Source organism: Nelumbo nucifera, chromosome 6 (assembly GCF_055504915.1).
Source record: "Nelumbo nucifera cultivar China Antique chromosome 6, China Antique-T2T, whole genome shotgun sequence".
NCBI lineage: Eukaryota > Viridiplantae > Streptophyta > Magnoliopsida > Proteales > Nelumbonaceae > Nelumbo > Nelumbo nucifera.
The window spans coordinates 54,348,160-54,366,157 of NC_142654.1; the positions used below are offsets into that span (position 1 = coordinate 54,348,160).

At 35.9% G+C, this 17,998-nt stretch overlaps 1 protein-coding gene across 1 annotated transcript; it reads left to right on the forward strand.

Annotated features, from left to right (window-relative positions):
* Positions 1 to 10,657: 10,657 nt before the first annotated feature.
* LOC104602055 (bZIP transcription factor 29) lies at positions 10,658 to 17,250 on the forward strand. Its single transcript, XM_010265624.3, has 4 exons — positions 10,658 to 12,509; positions 12,592 to 12,724; positions 12,806 to 12,890; positions 16,582 to 17,250. Exons 1-4 carry the CDS (start codon positions 11,218 to 11,220, stop codon positions 16,869 to 16,871), a joined length of 1,800 nt encoding a protein of 599 aa, XP_010263926.1. The 5' UTR covers positions 10,658 to 11,217; the 3' UTR covers positions 16,872 to 17,250.
* The last annotated feature ends 748 nt before the right edge of the window (positions 17,251 to 17,998 follow it).

A 17,998-nucleotide genomic window follows, 5' to 3' on the forward strand; every position in this document is an offset into this window, starting at 1 on the left:
CAGAGATCCCTTAGGTCGGCTAGGCCGAGGTACTTCAGGTCAGCCTTAGACAAGGTCCTACTAGCCACCCTACCGAAGTGATTTGTTTACTTAGTGCTGAGGTGTCGTCTAATTTTTTGGTTCTACACATGTCGTAATGTCACTTGGACAATCAAATTACCCTTCATCACCATCCAATGCCTTTCCTTAGAAGATTTCTAGCTAAGAGATTCCTTTCCAAGCTCAATAATTTTCCTTTCTCTTTTTGATTTCCCAAAAATTCTCTTTATTTAAAGTACTTGCTTGTGACAACTTGGACCCACAAGTTGTCCTTTTCCTTGACTATTTTCCGTCCAAGCTTAGTTAAACAAGAATCATTTACCCATTCAATGTTTTGGAGACCCAAACCATCCCATTTTTTGGTGGTACATGCACGAGTCCAATTAACTAAGTGGAGGGGTTTCCTCTCACTATTATTTGTCCATAAGATTTGTCTGTGATATTTGTTGACGTCATCAATCACACTCTTAAGAATTTCATATGACCTCATTATAAATTAAGGCATCATGCTAATTGATGAATTTATGGGAGTTATTCTTCCAGCCAGGGGAGAGAGAGTTCTTCTTCCACCCCTTAAGCTTTTCATTAATTTTCTCCTTGAGGAATTCAAATGTATTTTTATTGATTTTACTATTAAAAAATTGGAGTTCCCAAGTAAAGGACATTATTCCTCTTTACCGGAATTTTGATAAATCTTGATAAAACCTTTTTCAATCTATGATGGTGAATATTTTTTGAGAAGAAAATATTAGATTTTGAAAAATTTGGAGATTGTTCGTAAGCTCGTGCAAACTTTTCTAGAAAATCCCTAATTTTGAGACTAGCATATGCTTTTGCAAAGATGAGACAAGCAATCATCTGCAAATTGTAGGATAAGAATTTTCCAATCTTTGAAGGATGTTTTTTAGAAGAAAAGATTAGATTTTGAAAATTTTGGAGATTGTCTAGAAGCTCCTGCAAACTTTTCTAAAAGATCCCTAATTTTGAGATAGGCAAGAATTGATGTGCAAGCCATTAAACCTTCTTTGCCTTTTTTCCTTTTTATGGTGTGAAACATTTCATGGGTGAAACCAAATTTCATGGGCTAATTTTGAGTAAGGGTGTCAATCGATCGATTTTGGTTTGGATCCAATCTGATCCAAACCTTATCAAATTGAATTTGGACGGTTCATTATAATTATTGGATTGGGCCAATCCAAAATAAATTGGTCCATATTCTTATTGGTTTGAATTAGACCCAAACCAAATTTCCAATAATCCGATCATGAGGCCAAACCCTTGTCCAATTTGAAATCAATCAAAACTGAAAACAACATAAAATCACTTTTATGAAAGTACTTTTATGAAAGCACTTGTATGAAAACATTTTTATAAAAGCACTTTTATAAAAGTAATTTAATGATGTAAAAATACTTTTCCGAAAGCATTTTTACAAAAGTACTTTTATGAAAGTACTCTTTGAAAAGTGCTTTTGTAAAAGTTCTTTCATAAAAGTGATTTTTCAGTAAAGTGCTTTTATGAAAATATTTCTATCAAAGTACTTTTATAAAAGTGCTTTTATATTTCATTCGGTTTGTATTGGATCCAATCCAATCCATTTACATTTTAATGGATTGGATTTGGACTAGATTGAGTCCAACCCATTTATAAGTGGACTCACATTGGACTGGATCGGGTTGGACCAAATCCATTCAATTGACACCTTTAGCTATAAGGATATTATCAGTGATTTGTCTATTTAGGACAAAAGCACTGTGGAATGGGAAAATGATGTCATCTAAGAAAGGCTTGATCCTATAATTATTTGCAACCTCAGGATTCTAAATTTTGGGAATGAGAGCAAAGAAGGTCTTGTTAAAGGATCCTATTCATTCTTCCTGAGTGAAAGAAAGCTTCAACTGTATTACAAACAGACCTCCCAATAATAGGCCAGAATTTTTTAAAGAAAAGAACATTTAAACCATTTGACCTAGGAGCCTTAAGATCCTTCATAGAAACGAGGGTGGAGAGAATTTCTTCATCTGTAACTTCAACAATAATGGTCTAAATCATTGAGTCATTTATACAGGGTTTAATATTTGCGATACACTCTTCAGTGCCATCAATGCCACCCGAACCGAATCTGGATTCAAAAGAAATACTCAAAAATTCCCCTCCTCATTTTTTATCCTGACTATTTTGTTCTTATTTTTCCATATAGCGGTTGTGGTATAGACTTCTTCACGAGTCAAATTGCTTATATATACCATGTACATCTGAGAAACTACTTATATATATATGACATTATTGATTGGCCCCATGTGACATACATAGGACTTGTATCATTGTACTATTTAGAACCACCGTTAAAAGCTCAATCCAAATATTTTCTTAATACTAGTTTTGCTCCTAAATGCCTCAAATGAATGCCCTATGTGCAGTTCCATTCGCTAGCAACAACTAATCACAAAATGCCCGATTCTCTCCAATATCGACCCTAAGTAGATTAAAGTCTGGTTTTAAAACCGAAGGTATTATTGAATTCTGCTGCTGGTTGCACTGATGTGTCTAGCAGAGATGAACAGTGAGAACTTTTGTAGCATCGTTGTACTATTGGAAATCCGAACGGTGGTGTTTGCAATGTTAAAGAGGAGAAGGAGGAAGAGGAAAAAAAGAAAGAAAGAAAGAAAGAAAATGACATATTTTGAAAATTTAATGAATGGTTAAGGATATATTTTATCTTTTAAGTTTTAATGAATTAGACTTAGGTTGCATTTGGCATTCCTTATTTTAAGGATTTATCTCCTTTTTGCAATTAAAATTCTCCTGTAAACATTGAATTTTTAACAGTAAAAATCAGATAATAAGGAGTTCAGATCTGCTACGCAATGATACTCAATATATTCCTGCACATCAAATCAGAGGGTGCCATGTCAGCACCTTCTCATGTGCGAATTAGGCATGTGCAAGGGAAATTAACAGACATTTCAAATGTCCTCCCATCTTATTTTTTACATATTAAATTTTAAATCAAATAAAAATAGAGGATAAGGTTTCTGCCTTTCTAAGAAAGGGTTTCTTCTGCCACTTTCCTTCATAGCTTTATCCAACGAACTAAATACGCCACAAGAAAAGCAACACAAACCATGGACAAAGAACCAAATGCCTAAGACGATTCTCACCTCTTTCTCTCAATTTCGTTAAATACCAATGAAACGACACCACTAAGACCAACAATCAAAAGTATTGAATTGGCCTCTTCTTTTGATTTCAATAAGTATAGATAAACAATAAAAATTTTGAAAATACAGGGGAAGAAGAAACCCTCATCCCCTATTTTGGATTGATGTATTTCGTCTCAAGCATTCGATTCTCTGTTGGTGGTACAAGGTGCTCAGGCATGTGGTTTTGCATTAATTCATCTCAAGCATGTTTAATTCATTGGAGAAAGCTTTGAAGGAAAGAGGAAGAAGAAACCCTTTTTATCAAAAAGACAAACCCTTATCCTCTATCTTTTTATTTGATTTAAAATTTAATATAAACTAGAAAGGGTCATTTACTAAAATACCTTTACAGTTTCATAGATTTACTAAAATTTACCCTTTATTTAGCATTTTACTAAAACACCCTAATGTTCATTTAAATAAATTTAATCAAAAGAATATAGAAATAAAAATACCATTCTTGTCCTTAATAAGACACATGCAATCACTCTATTGGCTATAATTTGGCCAATTTTGCTTTCTGTATAAAAAAGTGTTAAGGGTATTTTTGGAATAAAAATGCATAGGCCTAATGACAAAATAAACACTCCTTAACGAAAGTTTGATTAAGTAAATAAGTTGTAAAATATATGAGATGTTTTAATAAAATGAAAACTATAAGGTGTGTTCTAGTAAATGACCCTAATAGAAACACATAAGAGTGTACAATTCTTTTATATTTTCAACTTTTTAAAAATTAACAATTATTCATATTTTATATACTACTTTTAATAAATTTTTTATAATACAAAAATAACAATAATTAATTTCAGTTAAGTTTATTCATCAAACTTTTGAAACCGACCAACCTGACCAACTCGACCCGAGTTGGTCGATTTTCTAGTATTTTAGGTCGGCTTTGGTTCAAAAATTTCCTAATTCGACCAAGTTGGATCAGTTTCACTTTGACCATTTGTAAACCGACCAAAATCAAACAACCTAATCATGGAGATATATATATATATATATATTAAATATAATTTTTAATATGAAACAATGAGAAATTTCCCATATTTCTTAGTCTAAAATGTTTTATTTCATAAATCTAATTTTTAAATTTATTTTAAAATTTATTTTTTAATAATTGTACTATAATTTTTAAAATTAAATTAATTTTTTAATTTTAAATCTTTTGAACTGAGTGACCTTTTGTGAAAATCGACCCAAACCGATACAACTTGAGTGGGTCAGTTTTCACAAAAGGTCAGTCGGTTTCAGCCGACGAACTCCCAAACCTGACCATGTCAATTTTGTTGGTCAAATAGCCTACGAACGGACCAAACCAACTCATGGACACTCATAATTTTAGCTAAATTAATAGTCTTATCTCCGATAAATAACAATAGTTTAATCTCCAATAACTATTGAAAATTTATAGCGAAAATACACAATTATTGAAAATATATTGATAATAAAAAATACAATAAGTACTAAAAATATATTAACTTAGTCCATAAATAATATAATCTCAAATAATAGTTTAATTTTTAATAAATATTAATTAATCAATAAGTTATAATAAAATACAATAAATACAATAGGTACAATAAATTAAATTTAAAAAAATCAATAATAGTAGTTTAATCTCCAATAATTATAGTAATTTTTCTGTTAAATAACAAAACAAAATAAATTTATACATAATAATTGAAAATATATTTATCACAAAAAATAATAAATAATTACTAAAATACAATAAATATTAATTTTAGTATATATAATTATATAATAAATACAGGTTAAGATTTTAAAATTATTGTTAATAAATATTAATTTTTTGACAGTTATTTTCTCAAATCATTACTTGATATAAGTGAAAAATGTTATTTACAATATTATGTAAAAATATTAAATTATTATTAATTTCAATATTATGTTATAATTATTTTTCTACTTTTCAGATTTTCTTTTTAAAATTATTACATAATTTATTTATTTTAACTATTTAAAATCTAGTTATGTTAAATATTTTCTTATTTCAAATATTTAGTTATTTAAATAATTAAATAATATGTAAAATATATAAATTAGAGATCATTTAGAAGATAAATAGGTTAGAGATAATTCTGAAGAAAGTGGGGGAGGTAGTTTAGGATAAATTTTAGGAGAAGAGATTATTTAGGTTATTGGAAAAGTGCATCTCATTGGTTGTTTCAAAAATAACACAGAATAAAAAAACAAAAAAAAATCAGAAAATAGAGACCCCCTTCTATTAACCTTCCATTCAAAAAGGCCGTTGCAATATTTTTTTATCCCCATACTACCCTTGTAATAACTATTTGGACAATTGGGAGAAAAACATTGTTCATCTTCCTTGACCTCACAATACACAAAGAGCAGTGACGGTAATCTTCTCTACCTCAAATTCCTTCACATTTCTCTCTCTCTCTCTCTCTCTCTCTCTCTCTTCTTCCCCTTCCCCAATCACCATCTCCATATATATAACTCTGAACCATATCAAGTATTGCCTTCCTAATGGGGATAGTGGGATCATCAAGACCCTTGATGTCCTAATATACATTACCAAGGTTTCTGGCAACACCATTTTTTGCTTGGATCGGGACAGAAAGAACTGCGCAATAGTAATTGATGCAACAGAGTATGTTTTTAAGCTCTCCCTTTTAAAGAAGAGATATGATCAGGTTATGAACATGATCAGGAGCTCACAGCTCTATGGGCAGGCCATGATTGCCTATTTGCAACAGAAAGGTTTCCTAGAAGTTGCTCTACATTTTGTAAAAGATGAGAGAACTCGATTCAACTTGGCACTTGAGAATTGTAACATTCAGATTGTTGTTGCTTCAGCTAAGAAGATTGATGAGAAAGACCACTGGTATAAGTTGGGGGTAGAGGCCTTGCGCCAAGGCAATGCGAGTATTGTAGAATATGCGTACCAGAGGACAAAGAACTTTGAGAGGTTATCCTTCCTGTATTTGGTAACAGGGAATATGGACAAACTGTCTAAAATGCTGAGAATTGCTGAAATAAAAAATGATGTGATGGGCCAATTTCATAATACCCTATACTTGGGTGATGTCAAGGAGTGTGTCAAGATTTTAGAAAATGATGGTCATTTGCTCCTTGCATATGTTACTGCTTCTGTCCGTAGTCTCCAAGATGTTGTTGAACGTCTTGTAGCTGAATTGGGAGATAATGTTCCAACCTTGCCAGAGGGGAGAGTATCATTGCTTCTGATGCCTCCATCACCTATTCTCTATGGAGGAGATTGGCCCTTGTTGAGGGTTATGAAAGGTATCTTTGAGGGTGGGCTGGATAATGCAGGGAGGGGTGCAGAGGAAGATGATGAAGAGGCTGTTGATGGTGATTGGGGTGAGAACTTGGATATTATTGATGCAAATGACATGCAGAATGGTGACATCTGTGGTGGTAGATGATGGAGAAGGGGAAGAAGAGAGATCGGGGGGGAGGGGGGGGGGGAGAGAGAGAGAGAGAAAGAGAAATGTGAAGGAATTTGAAGTAGAGGGGATTATCACCGCTGTTGTTCGTGTATCATGAGGTCGGGAAGATGAATAGTGTTTTTTCTCTCAATTGTCCGAATAGTTATTACAAGGGCAGTATGGGGATTAATAAATATTGCAACATCCTTTTTGGACCAAAGGTTAACAGAAGGGGGTCTTTGTCTCACGGTCAAAATATAGGGGGGTCTTTGTTGCCAAACAAAGTATAGGAGGTCTTTGTGAAAGACCCCATACTACAGGGGAGTCATTGTAATTTCCCTAAATTTTAATATGTAAAAAAATAAGATGGGAGGACATTTGAAACATTCGTTACTCTCTCACATGAGAGGGTATTGTCGTAGCACCCTCTGATTTGATGTACATGAATATGTTAGGATCAATGTGCAAGAGATCCGGACTCATGTACAAGTAATTAATCATGAACGTTAAGGTCAACACACTGTCATTTTCTATTATCATTTAATAGATCAAGGTCAAGTAAATAAATCGATTATAAACTATAGGGGCATTTTAATAAAACACAAACTATAAGGTAGTTTTTAGTAAATGACCCTTTCTTTTTCTTATTGCATCTCTTCATATTGTTTGGTGTAATTAGCATCGGAGTCATGATCCGACAACCAACACAGCAGCCAACATGATCCATAGCTGCATAAAACTTTAATTTTTAAATTTTAATGCATAAACATCATTATACCTAAGGTTTTGAAAACTAAACCAGACAACGAACCTGTCAAGGGTCCAGTTTCTAGGTTAAACGGTCCAATCATTCGAACCGAATGAATGGCCCATTCTGACAAAAAAATTAAAAAAAGGACCAAAACCGTTGGATGGTTCGAACGATTTAACCACCCGGGTCAACAATATATGGTGTAATAATAGTTCTGGAGTAAAATGAAACCAATCACCTAACCGATACCCGGTTTTTCCAATCCAACCATCTGATCCGATCCAATTTCGAAAACCATAATTATACCAATAAAACAAATTTCATGTCAAAATGGCTATATTAACATTTTGACATAAAATACTATTATATCTCTTACATTTTATTCTAAAAAAATGACAATGATATCAAACATGGAGGAACCGAGATGCTTCGTAATGATCGAATACCAGATTTTCTTAACCATGGATACAACTTATAAAGTAACACAAACGCAAATTTGGATTACTTGTAAGTTTCAACGATAGGGACAAGGAGACGATCAATCAATTCATTAAATATAGAACGATCAATGCATAACCGAATAACACACGGAGAATATGCAAAATCGTTTTAAATCAGGGTCCATTTTCACGTCGGCATCTTACAGTGTAAACAATATTTTTAAAATATATATTATTTATTTTGTCAATTTCATTACAAAATCCAAAGTTTGGGGTAAAATAAATGGATAAAGTCCACTGTAGGGAATATTCAAAATTTTCGTCCCAACAAATGCAAAGTGTTGGATCCCACCGTCGTCGGACATTGACGCGAAATAAATAATGCTATAAAACTAATTAAATTATCACCAAATATTAAAAAGTCACATCGACAGGTCCAAATCATGACGAGGATAGAATTATACTCTATTTGAATTTGTCCATGTAAATTCATGTATGGTTATGTAAGGCATTGCCTTGTTTTAATTCATTTTATAATATTTTGATCATTTTTGTTTAATTCATGAGGCTAAATACAAATATATGGTTTAAAAATATAAAATATAAGGTTTTACACTATGCATATTTTTGTACTTGTATTCTTTTCGGTTTGGGAAGAGTACAAATATAAATATGTACAACGCAAAACTTTATATACTTTATTTTACACTTTGCATTTGTATTGTATATATTTCGTATTTCTATTTTCCAGAATTAAGGCTCAATGTGCAAAATCAATTCAAATGATTATAATCCAATTAAAACCAAATATTAGCATATCACTTTTCTTTTGAGGATTTTATAGATTTCTCCACTTCATAAATTTTTTATAGGTTTGTATCTATTACAATACAGAATGGTACTATAACATAGAAGAAAAAATTGGAAAATACATTCAAAAAATCAATAAAAATTTGTGAAAAGAGTAAACCATAAATTCCCCCCACCCACCACCATTTATATATCCCCAACCGCCAAATATATTTTCAAACACAACCAATTAGACTTGGCAATTGAGTTGGGTGGGTTGGGTCAAGACACTTTGGGGTGATTATGGGTCGGGTTGAACTTTGGGTTGGGTTGTCAAATGCTAGACCCTAACCCTAAATGTTTGGGTTAGGGTTGACCTATGGGTCAATTTGGGTCATCCCAAAAAATAAATGAAATTTAAAAAAATAAAGAATAACTACATCAAAATGTCAAAATTTAAAGAATTAATCTTAAAATTTAAAATATAAAATAAAAAAAACGTGAACATTTAACAATTTAAAGAGTAAACAATAAAGAGTGAAGACTAAATAGAAAAAATTAAAGAGTGAAAACTTTTTAACAATTCATAAATAGTCTCAATTAGACTTGACAATTGGGTCAGCAGGTTGACCCATGACCCAACCCAGTTTTTCTGAGTTGGGTCGGGTCATTCTCACATTCAAGTAGCTAATATATGAAACCCCTAACCCTATTTTTTCGGGTTGGATTGGATCGGGTTCACGGGTTGAGTCAACTTTTTACTAGAATTGTATCTCAAAGATGACCTGTGGTGGGGGGGGGGCTCAAACTCAATTTTATAAAAGGTTAAGCTTTAAATTTTCGATCAATGAGCTTAGATGGGCCCAATATTTGCATACATTCATACATAAAAGTATACATTTATATTAAAATTTAGTACATGCTTGCCTTGAATTGATAGATCAAACTTGACTTGGAGCTCAATTTGAGGTTCGGCCTTAAGAGTGGCCACAAGCTGAGCTTCTTACAAGTTATTCGAGTTCGGCTCGATTTAAACCAAGTTTCGAGTCGAGCTTGAGCATGATATATAGGCTCGTTTGCTAATTGAGCCCAGTGAAGCTTGGCTCGTGAGGCTTGCAAGCCTAATCGAGCCTAGTATAATAAATTAATATTTTTTATTATATACATATACATATAAATATATTTAATAAATAATTTTATTATATACATAATAATATTTTATATATAATATTTTTATTTTTATGTATAATAGTAAATAACTTTTATAATTCTTATTTTTTGTATGTAAAATAAAATATTTTTTTATATGTATATATTTATTTTTATATGTATAATAATAAATAATTGTTATAATTCTTAATTTTTTATATGTAAAATAAAAAAATATTTTTATATTTATAATTTTTATTGTTTAGAAAAAAAATTGGCTTATAGTCAAACTCGAGTCAAATCGAGCTCAAACTCACAAGCTTTGAAACGAACCAAGTTTGAACTCAAGTCTCTAGCTCGAATCGATTTTGAACTCAAGCTCGAACCAACCTAACACAATTTCAACAAACCGAGTACGAATAGCCAACTATTCAGCTCGAATCCACCACCCCTAGTTCGGCCTAACTTCCAATTCATTGTTAACATTGAACTTAAAGCCGGTCCAATTCATTGTTGGATCGGACTGACCGAGCAGCTCTCTGCAATCCAGGGTTCGATCGGGTTTCAACACATTGCTTTGCTTAGCTGCTACAGGTGATGAAATGAACACACATGTCAATGCTCTAAAAGCGGGAGTCATTTCAGACACAAGAATCGAAACTTCCAGTCTAGAATCCTAGATAATCTGCGGAAAAGAAGGCGATGATTGGACCGGATGGGGGCGAAAATTGGAAATATATGAAAATAAATCAATAAATGCCAGTCGGAATGAAACTCAAATTCGGCTCAAATGCAAATCGAAATTGGGGTCAAATGAAATTCTACTTAAATTTACGCGGAATCTAGAAAGGAAACTCGGTGAGGGAAAGAAAAAAATAGGGAAAAGAAAATATTGTGTAGTTCTTTGAGACAAGTTTTCGTGTGGGCGAGCGCCGGCGACCTCGGCTTCTCCGTCCGAGAAATTTCTCATATTTGGACGGTCCTTGTTTTGCTGGATAACCTGGATTGAAAGAGGAACCCCCCTGCAATCTGGCTTGAATTTCGCGTTTACTTGCGCTGATCTGCCGGCATTGTTCTGCTTCGGCTTGAAATGTTGGACCCACGATGAGGTAGGGACCTTATGTTTCTTCCGCTGGATAATCTAGGGCTGCTAATCAGGTGATGAATCCTGAGTGGTGTAGTTTTATATAAATCTATTTATTGAGGGATTCTGGTGATATGATCTTCAGCATTTTAGGGTTTAGTCATCAGGATTCCCTTTTCATGAGGTTCTGAAAGAGAAAGAAAAGGAACTCACTTTGAACTGAAGTGGAGTTGTAAGTTGTAACTGCTCTGATTCTGGTCCCAACTAGTATTCAAGTTTTCTATCCGTCCTTCGTTTTAGTATCGTAGTAATTAGAGAGAGCAAAATGGAAGATACCGAAGAAGCTCGTAATGACACGTCGCAACGGCTTCAATCCTCGTTCGGAGCTTCGTCTTCCTCTGTTCCGAAACAACACTTATCGACCAATCGACTGGATATTCCTCAGTTAAATACTTCGCAAATCCGTGCTCCCATGAGGTCACTTCCCCAGAATTCTAGCCCGGATAGCAACAAGCGCCCGGGTATACCTCCATCACACCCAAATATTCCTCCCGCCTCACCTTATTCGCAGATCCCAGTCTCTCGATCCAATGCACAACCACTGGGTTCGCAAAATTTTAGCCCGGCACCTTCGCATTCTAGATCTCTATCTCAGCCTGCATTTTTCTCGTTTGATTCTTTACCCCCACTGAGTCCTTCGCCTTACCGAGACTCTCCGTCTACCTCGCTCTCCGATACAGCTTCTGCTGATGTTTCCATGGAGGATCGTGACGGCAGCTCAAACACACCAATGCCTCCTTCATCCTCACCTTTCTCGAGAGGTAATTCCGTGAGGATGGGCGAGAGCCTGCCTCCTCGTAAAACGCACAGGCGGTCTAGCAGTGATATTCCGTTTGGGTTCTCGACTGTCATGCAATCTTCTCCGCCACTAATCCCGCTCAGGGGCCCTGGCGTTTTGGAACGATCGGCATCTGCAAGAGACAATTCGGGAATAGCTAAGCCAATTCAGTTGGTGAAACGGGAATCCGAGTGGGATAGAGATGGTGATATCATTGCAGAAGGGATGGGTGAGAGGAAATCTGAAGGGGAGGTGGTAGATGACTTGTTTTCCGCATACATGAATCTTGATAACATGGATACCTTGAACTCATCTGGGACTGAAGAGAAGAACTGTAACGCGAACCGCGAGGATTTAGATAGCAGAGCCAGTGGCACAAAGACGAACGGAGCGGATAGCAGTGACAATGAAGCGGAGAGCAGCATAAATGAAAGTGGCAGCAGTGTACACCGAACAAACAGTTCCTCAACTGAGAGAAAGGAAGGCCATAAAAGGAGTGCGGGAGGAGATATTGCTCCAACCACCCGTCACTGTAGAAGTGTTTCTATGGATAGTTTCATGGGCAAGATGCATAGTTTGAGTGATGAATCACCAAAGTTGCCACCTTCTCCGGGAACTCGGCCAGGTCAACATTCGCACAGCAATTCAATGGACGGCAACTCAGCTGCATTCAGTTTGGATTTTGGGAATGGGGAGTTCAGTGGTGCTGAGCTTAAGAAGATTATGGGAAACGAGAAACTTGCTGAGATCGCAATGGCAGATCCCAAACGTGCCAAAAGGTACAGTACCTTGCTTTGTTATAGTTGTTTTATCACCAATGATGACTGAGATATACTCTATTGCATGATGATGTCACCGTAGGATTTTGGCTAATCGGCAGTCAGCTGCACGGTCCAAGGAACGGAAAATGCGATACATTTCAGAATTGGAACACAAGGTACAAACGCTACAGACAGAAGCCACCACATTGTCTGCACAGCTGACACTTTTACAGGTGAGTGTCTAGAGCCAGTTGGTATTCTTTTTTGTTTTTCTATTATTGCGGCTTACAACTTCTCTCATTTTTTTCATTCAGAGAGATTCTGCTGGGCTTACCAGTCAGAACAATGAGTTGAAATTCCGTCTTCAAGCCATGGAGCAGCAAGCTCAACTTAGGGATGGTAATGCTTTTTGTCCTTTTGTAGCTTCTCATGCATGGATAAACACATTTTACCAACATATTAATGCATAATAGGCTTTCAATACATGCTTGCTGAGTTGGGAAAGAGAAATTACTGCTGCAGAGTGTTCAATTTACAGAACCAATGATCCTTCAAAATAAAAAAATATTTTATTATGTGCTAACACAATATATTTAGAAAAGAAAAGGTGCATTACTTCTGGGTGAACTGCTTGGCACCATTTTTCTCTTTATAGACCTAATGCCACTGTACTAGTGTTATCTTTGCTGTCTGGTTGTTTATTTGTTATAGTAAACCAACTTAATGTTCTTTAATTTCCATTAATCTAGACTTGGAGCTCTATAACAGGTAAGCAGGATCCCCCCTCCCCCCTGCAGTGTGTAAGTGCCTAGATTGAGCCATATACCTTGTCTCGAAAATGTGGAATGCTGCGTTGTGTGACTTCTTCACTATGAATTTTGCATTTTAAGTGTCCCTCACATGCATGAATCTGATTTCAAGTACTCTGAAAAGGCAACTTTTTTTTGTTTTGATAAATTCTGAAAAGGTGACTTTTGAAGCAAGAAATTTTCAAATTACTAGATTATTGTTGTATTTCTATATTCTTTTCAGCACATCTTCAAGATTTGTATTCTGTGGAGTCTTCCTTGGAAGTAGCCTGAATTATAAGAAGCTCCAGAGAGGCTAAGATTCATCACATGAACCCTAAAATGAAGGTGCTTAAAGGAATTGCAGCCTTCAGTCAGGTTAAAAGAATGACAACTTAATTAGAGTATGTCATGCCTAGTCTTGATTCATGGATTAAGTACACTGATTATGAAAGAAATTCATGTGTTCTTCAACTGATAATGAAAGAAGCTTCTAATTGATTATAAAATAAATAAATACATGCGTGTATTTGAATAGAGAGGCTGTTGGGGTGGTGATCAGGTCATGTTTGGATATTGTTTCAAACTTTTAACTCTTGTGTAGGATTAGGAGGGGGGAGGGATACATGAACTACTGGATACCCCACCTTCTATTGGTGGTTTTGACAACAAATAATTTTTTTTTTTGATCAATAACACTTTCATTAATTCATCAGTAGAAAATTTACAAGTGGAAGACAAACACACTTATCTTCCAAGAGTCACAAAGAACTTCAAGAAATGAAAAAAGAAAATACAAAGATACAAAGACACTAACGTTACAGCTTAGCCCAAAACAAAGAATCCCTTTCTGCCCCTTGTTTTGCTAAACCGTCAGCTAGGGAATTAGCTGATCTTTTAATCCAACATGTCTTAACTTCCATCTCCCGCACTAGCCATTTGAATTTCCTCTTCTCATTATTATACTTCCATAAATCATTTTCATCTTTAGTCAGCCACCCTATCACCACCTCTGAATCCCCTTCAATTATAAGTTTCTTAATGTTCAATTCCTTAGCTTTCCGGGCTCCTTCCATAACTGCACATATCTCAGCTCTAAGGGAGTCACCCACTCCAATTGGGCCTAAGAACATAGCAGAGATGACCCCATTTTCATCTCTAAAAACACCCCCAATCCTCGATTGTCCTGGGTTTCCCCTACTGCATCCATCAAAGTTTAAATTCAAGAATCCACTAGGTGGGGGGGTCCAAGCCACACTCGTTACTGACTTGGTCTGCGTGCAATTTGCAATTTCACCCCACTTCCTCAACATGTCATCCACAGTGTAATCTGTGAATATTTCTAAATATTTCAGCCACTGTACCGCCCTAAAATGTATGATAGCCCTCAGATCTGCTGTTCCTCTCTAAGTTTCTGAGAATATCCTGGAGTTTCTTTCTTCCCACAGTGTCCAACATACTGCAACCCTTGGTCCTCTCCACATTGTCCTTCCCCTTTTTAACCACCACCTGAAAAAGGAAGGTGAGAAAAGGCCCTGCATGTCTGATGGGGGATTCCAGCTGCATCCAAATAAGGAGAAAGCCCAATCCCACAATGACCTCGCAAAGTGGCAAGACACCATTAGGTGAAAACCAGTCTCCCCATCTTCTTTACACAGAACACACCACTGAGGTGACAAGCAAGTATTGGGTCTCTTCTTTTGGAGTAGATCACCAGTGTTGATTCTTTCCAGATAGGCTTCCCAACAAAAACTACCAACCCTAGGAGGTATAGCTCTGCACCTAACCTCACCAACAGGAAAAGGGACAAGGTAGGACTGGTGGACTGACTTAAGACTTTGAAGAACGAAGCACAAGAGAAAATGCCATTTGGGGTAGGTGTCCAAATTCTAGAATCCGCCCTAGTGGGGTCTAAGACAACGTTATCAAGAAGTGCAAGAAGGCTTGAAATACAGTCGAAGTCCGAGTCCCTCAAATCCCTTCTTAGACCCAAGTTCCACCCAATCCCAGAAGTGGAAGAGGACGGGGTGGTGAAAGACGAGATCGGCTCATTTTTCAAATCAGAAAGAGCATACAGAGACGGAAACTGATCCTTTAGAGGGGCGCTCCCCACCCAGGTTTGTTCCCAAAGTTTTATGGAGTTACCGGAATTCAAGTCATACCTGATATTAGGAATGAAAACTGGTAGCAGGTCATGAATGGCTTTCCAAGGAGAATTGCTTGTGATCCTAGCTCTGATTCCAGCGTCCTATCCATTGTGCTCCAGCCCATGAATACTTGCCACTATTCTAGCCCATAGCTTCTCCTTCTCCATAGGAAACCTCCACAACCACTTCCCCAGCAGAGTCATATTCCTTCTCCTAAAACGCCCAAGCCCCAAACCACCACATGACTTACTCCTAAAACTCCCAACTAATAATTTTAACTAATGTTACACAACTTAAAGTAGGCTTTCTTGCATACATGACAAGGTTTGTGCCAATTCTTTTTCCATAAACACAAGGTGGGGAGAGAAAGTTGGTCCAACTCCTTTTGAGCTCCAAACTAATTTCTCATGTCTAAGATTGCTTGGCTGTTTCTATATGTATAAGAGAAATTATGTTAATAGATCTAGTTCAGTTCTCAAATTGCTATACCACCTCAGAAAATCATTCTCTTCTTAGTACAATAAAATACCTATATTTAAGAAAGCACAGTCATGTCTTACCAAAAAGTAAAATACTAAAATTAAAACAACTGAGCAGTAATCATGAAATCTTGGACAGAAAGAGCTGCTACTTGTCTATGGCCTGTCTTTCTGTTCTAGAGAGCCATTTCATCTAGCTATACACCTCCAGCTCTGGTTCAACAGGATAACCACCATTATGAATCTTCCTAAATGTTTTATTTCTTTAAAAATCACTTTCTACCTTATTGTTTAAAAAATGTTTCCCTTGTTTATTTTCAGCCTGGTAATGGCTCCATCTGCTATAGGTTAGATGCAAGTCATGCGAGACTGCGAGTTGATAGTCCTGTAGCTTTCTAGTATATGTAATTAGATTCATTTTTCCAGCATCAAGAAATAGGACCAAACTGATTAATGTGGAAGATGCATGCATATAAGAAAATGGTAAAATTGTAGGTAACTTAAATATATTGGTTCTAGCCGTGGAAATGCCATCCGGAAATTTCTACCTGTTTGCTTGGTGTTTTGTCATTGGTTCTGGTTCTTCTATGTATGCTCATTAACATGGGTAAATGCATTTTGAATGGGTTACATTTAGAAAAAAAGTATCTATATTTATTTTGGGTGAACATGGCAGCTTTAAATGAGGCACTGACTGCGGAAGTTCAGCGGTTGAAGTTAGTCACTCAAGAGTTGGGTGGCGATGTGTCCAGTTGTTTGGCTCAACAGTTATCCATGAATCCTCAAATGTTCCAGCTGCAGCACCAGCAGCCTCCCCAGATGAACATTTATCAGTTGCAACAGCAGCAGCAGCAGCAACCACAGCAACACCAAGCACAGCAGCAACCACAGCCACAAGGCCCACAACCAACACAGACACAGCAGCAGCAGAATAGTTCAGCCACTAAGCACGAGCTGAACCAATAGTTTTTGGTGGTTGGTGATGTCTTGCATGTCCAAGTGATTAATCCTTTATGAATTGGGAGTGCAGTCTGGTTTCTTTGTTCAACTTACCTATACTTCGTGTCGAAGGTATATGTCTGTCGCCGACCAATTCACTTACATTACGCATCCATGCCCGAACTGCTGATGGTGGTACAAAGTGTAGGCTATAAATATTTTCCTTTTAGTTCATACATATATATATAATTTATCTTTTGGTAGTGCATGCTTAATCTGGAATGTAAGCATTATTTCTCTACAGCTTTTGTTGATTCCTTTTTTTTTCCCTTTTTTTGGGTGTCACAGAAGAGTCAAACAACTAATCTCTTTCGTTTTGGAAAAGATTAACGTACAGTTAATTGTATTCGTTCTTCTTTTGTTAGTTGGATACTTGGATATTGATGCCTGCCAGTAAAACAAAATGGCATAAAATGCCATGAAAAGACGATTTTAACCGACAGGAAAAAGGATGCACAATAACGACACATAGCTCTTACTGCAATTAAGGTGATTATTGATTGATACATTGGAAGGGATGTTATCATTCGATCACGGCTGTAAAAATCCATCCCATGTGTGGACAAATAATTTGATGGCTTGGAGGCAAGATAGATCTGATAAAGAGTTTATATCTTCAACTCATATTTGTAGGGTTAAGCCTTTGATCTATTAATATGTTTACTACTTTCTATTAGATCTGTTAACCAGAAAAATTAAGCTCCAATATCATTAAGTGATTAACAAAAGTACCTTCTCTTTTTTCCTCTTGGCCTTTGCCTTTGCGTTAAACGTTAGGCTTGGAGGTCAATGAGGATGACGGTTTTTAACCAGTGTTTAGAAAACTGAATTGGACTGGCCGGTTCAGTTATACCTCCAAAATTGTTTTGTCCCGTCACTCTGTCCCTTCACGCTGTTTCTAAAAAACCTGAAAAGTAACATATGAACTCTCCTAGGCCACATAAACGGTGATCTCCAAACCCACAACTTCATTTCTACATTTAGAACAGGCTAAAGAAATCAGGTAAAATAAGGACTTTGGCCAAATTAAAGCTGGAGATGAAAGAAACTAGTGAGAACAAAGTTTTGGCTTGGAAATTATGGTATATATGGAA

Excerpts from the sequence above, each read along its gene's own strand:
- LOC104602055 (XM_010265624.3), top strand. The coding sequence starts at position 11,218 with ATGGAAGATACCGAAGAAGCTCGTAATGACACGTCGCAACGGCTTCAA. Across the intron at positions 12,510-12,591 it reads GATCCCAAACGTGCCAAAAG|GATTTTGGCTAATCGGCAGT; the intron begins GTACAGTACCTT and ends ATGTCACCGTAG. Across the intron at positions 12,725-12,805 it reads CACAGCTGACACTTTTACAG|AGAGATTCTGCTGGGCTTAC; the intron begins GTGAGTGTCTAG and ends TTTTTCATTCAG.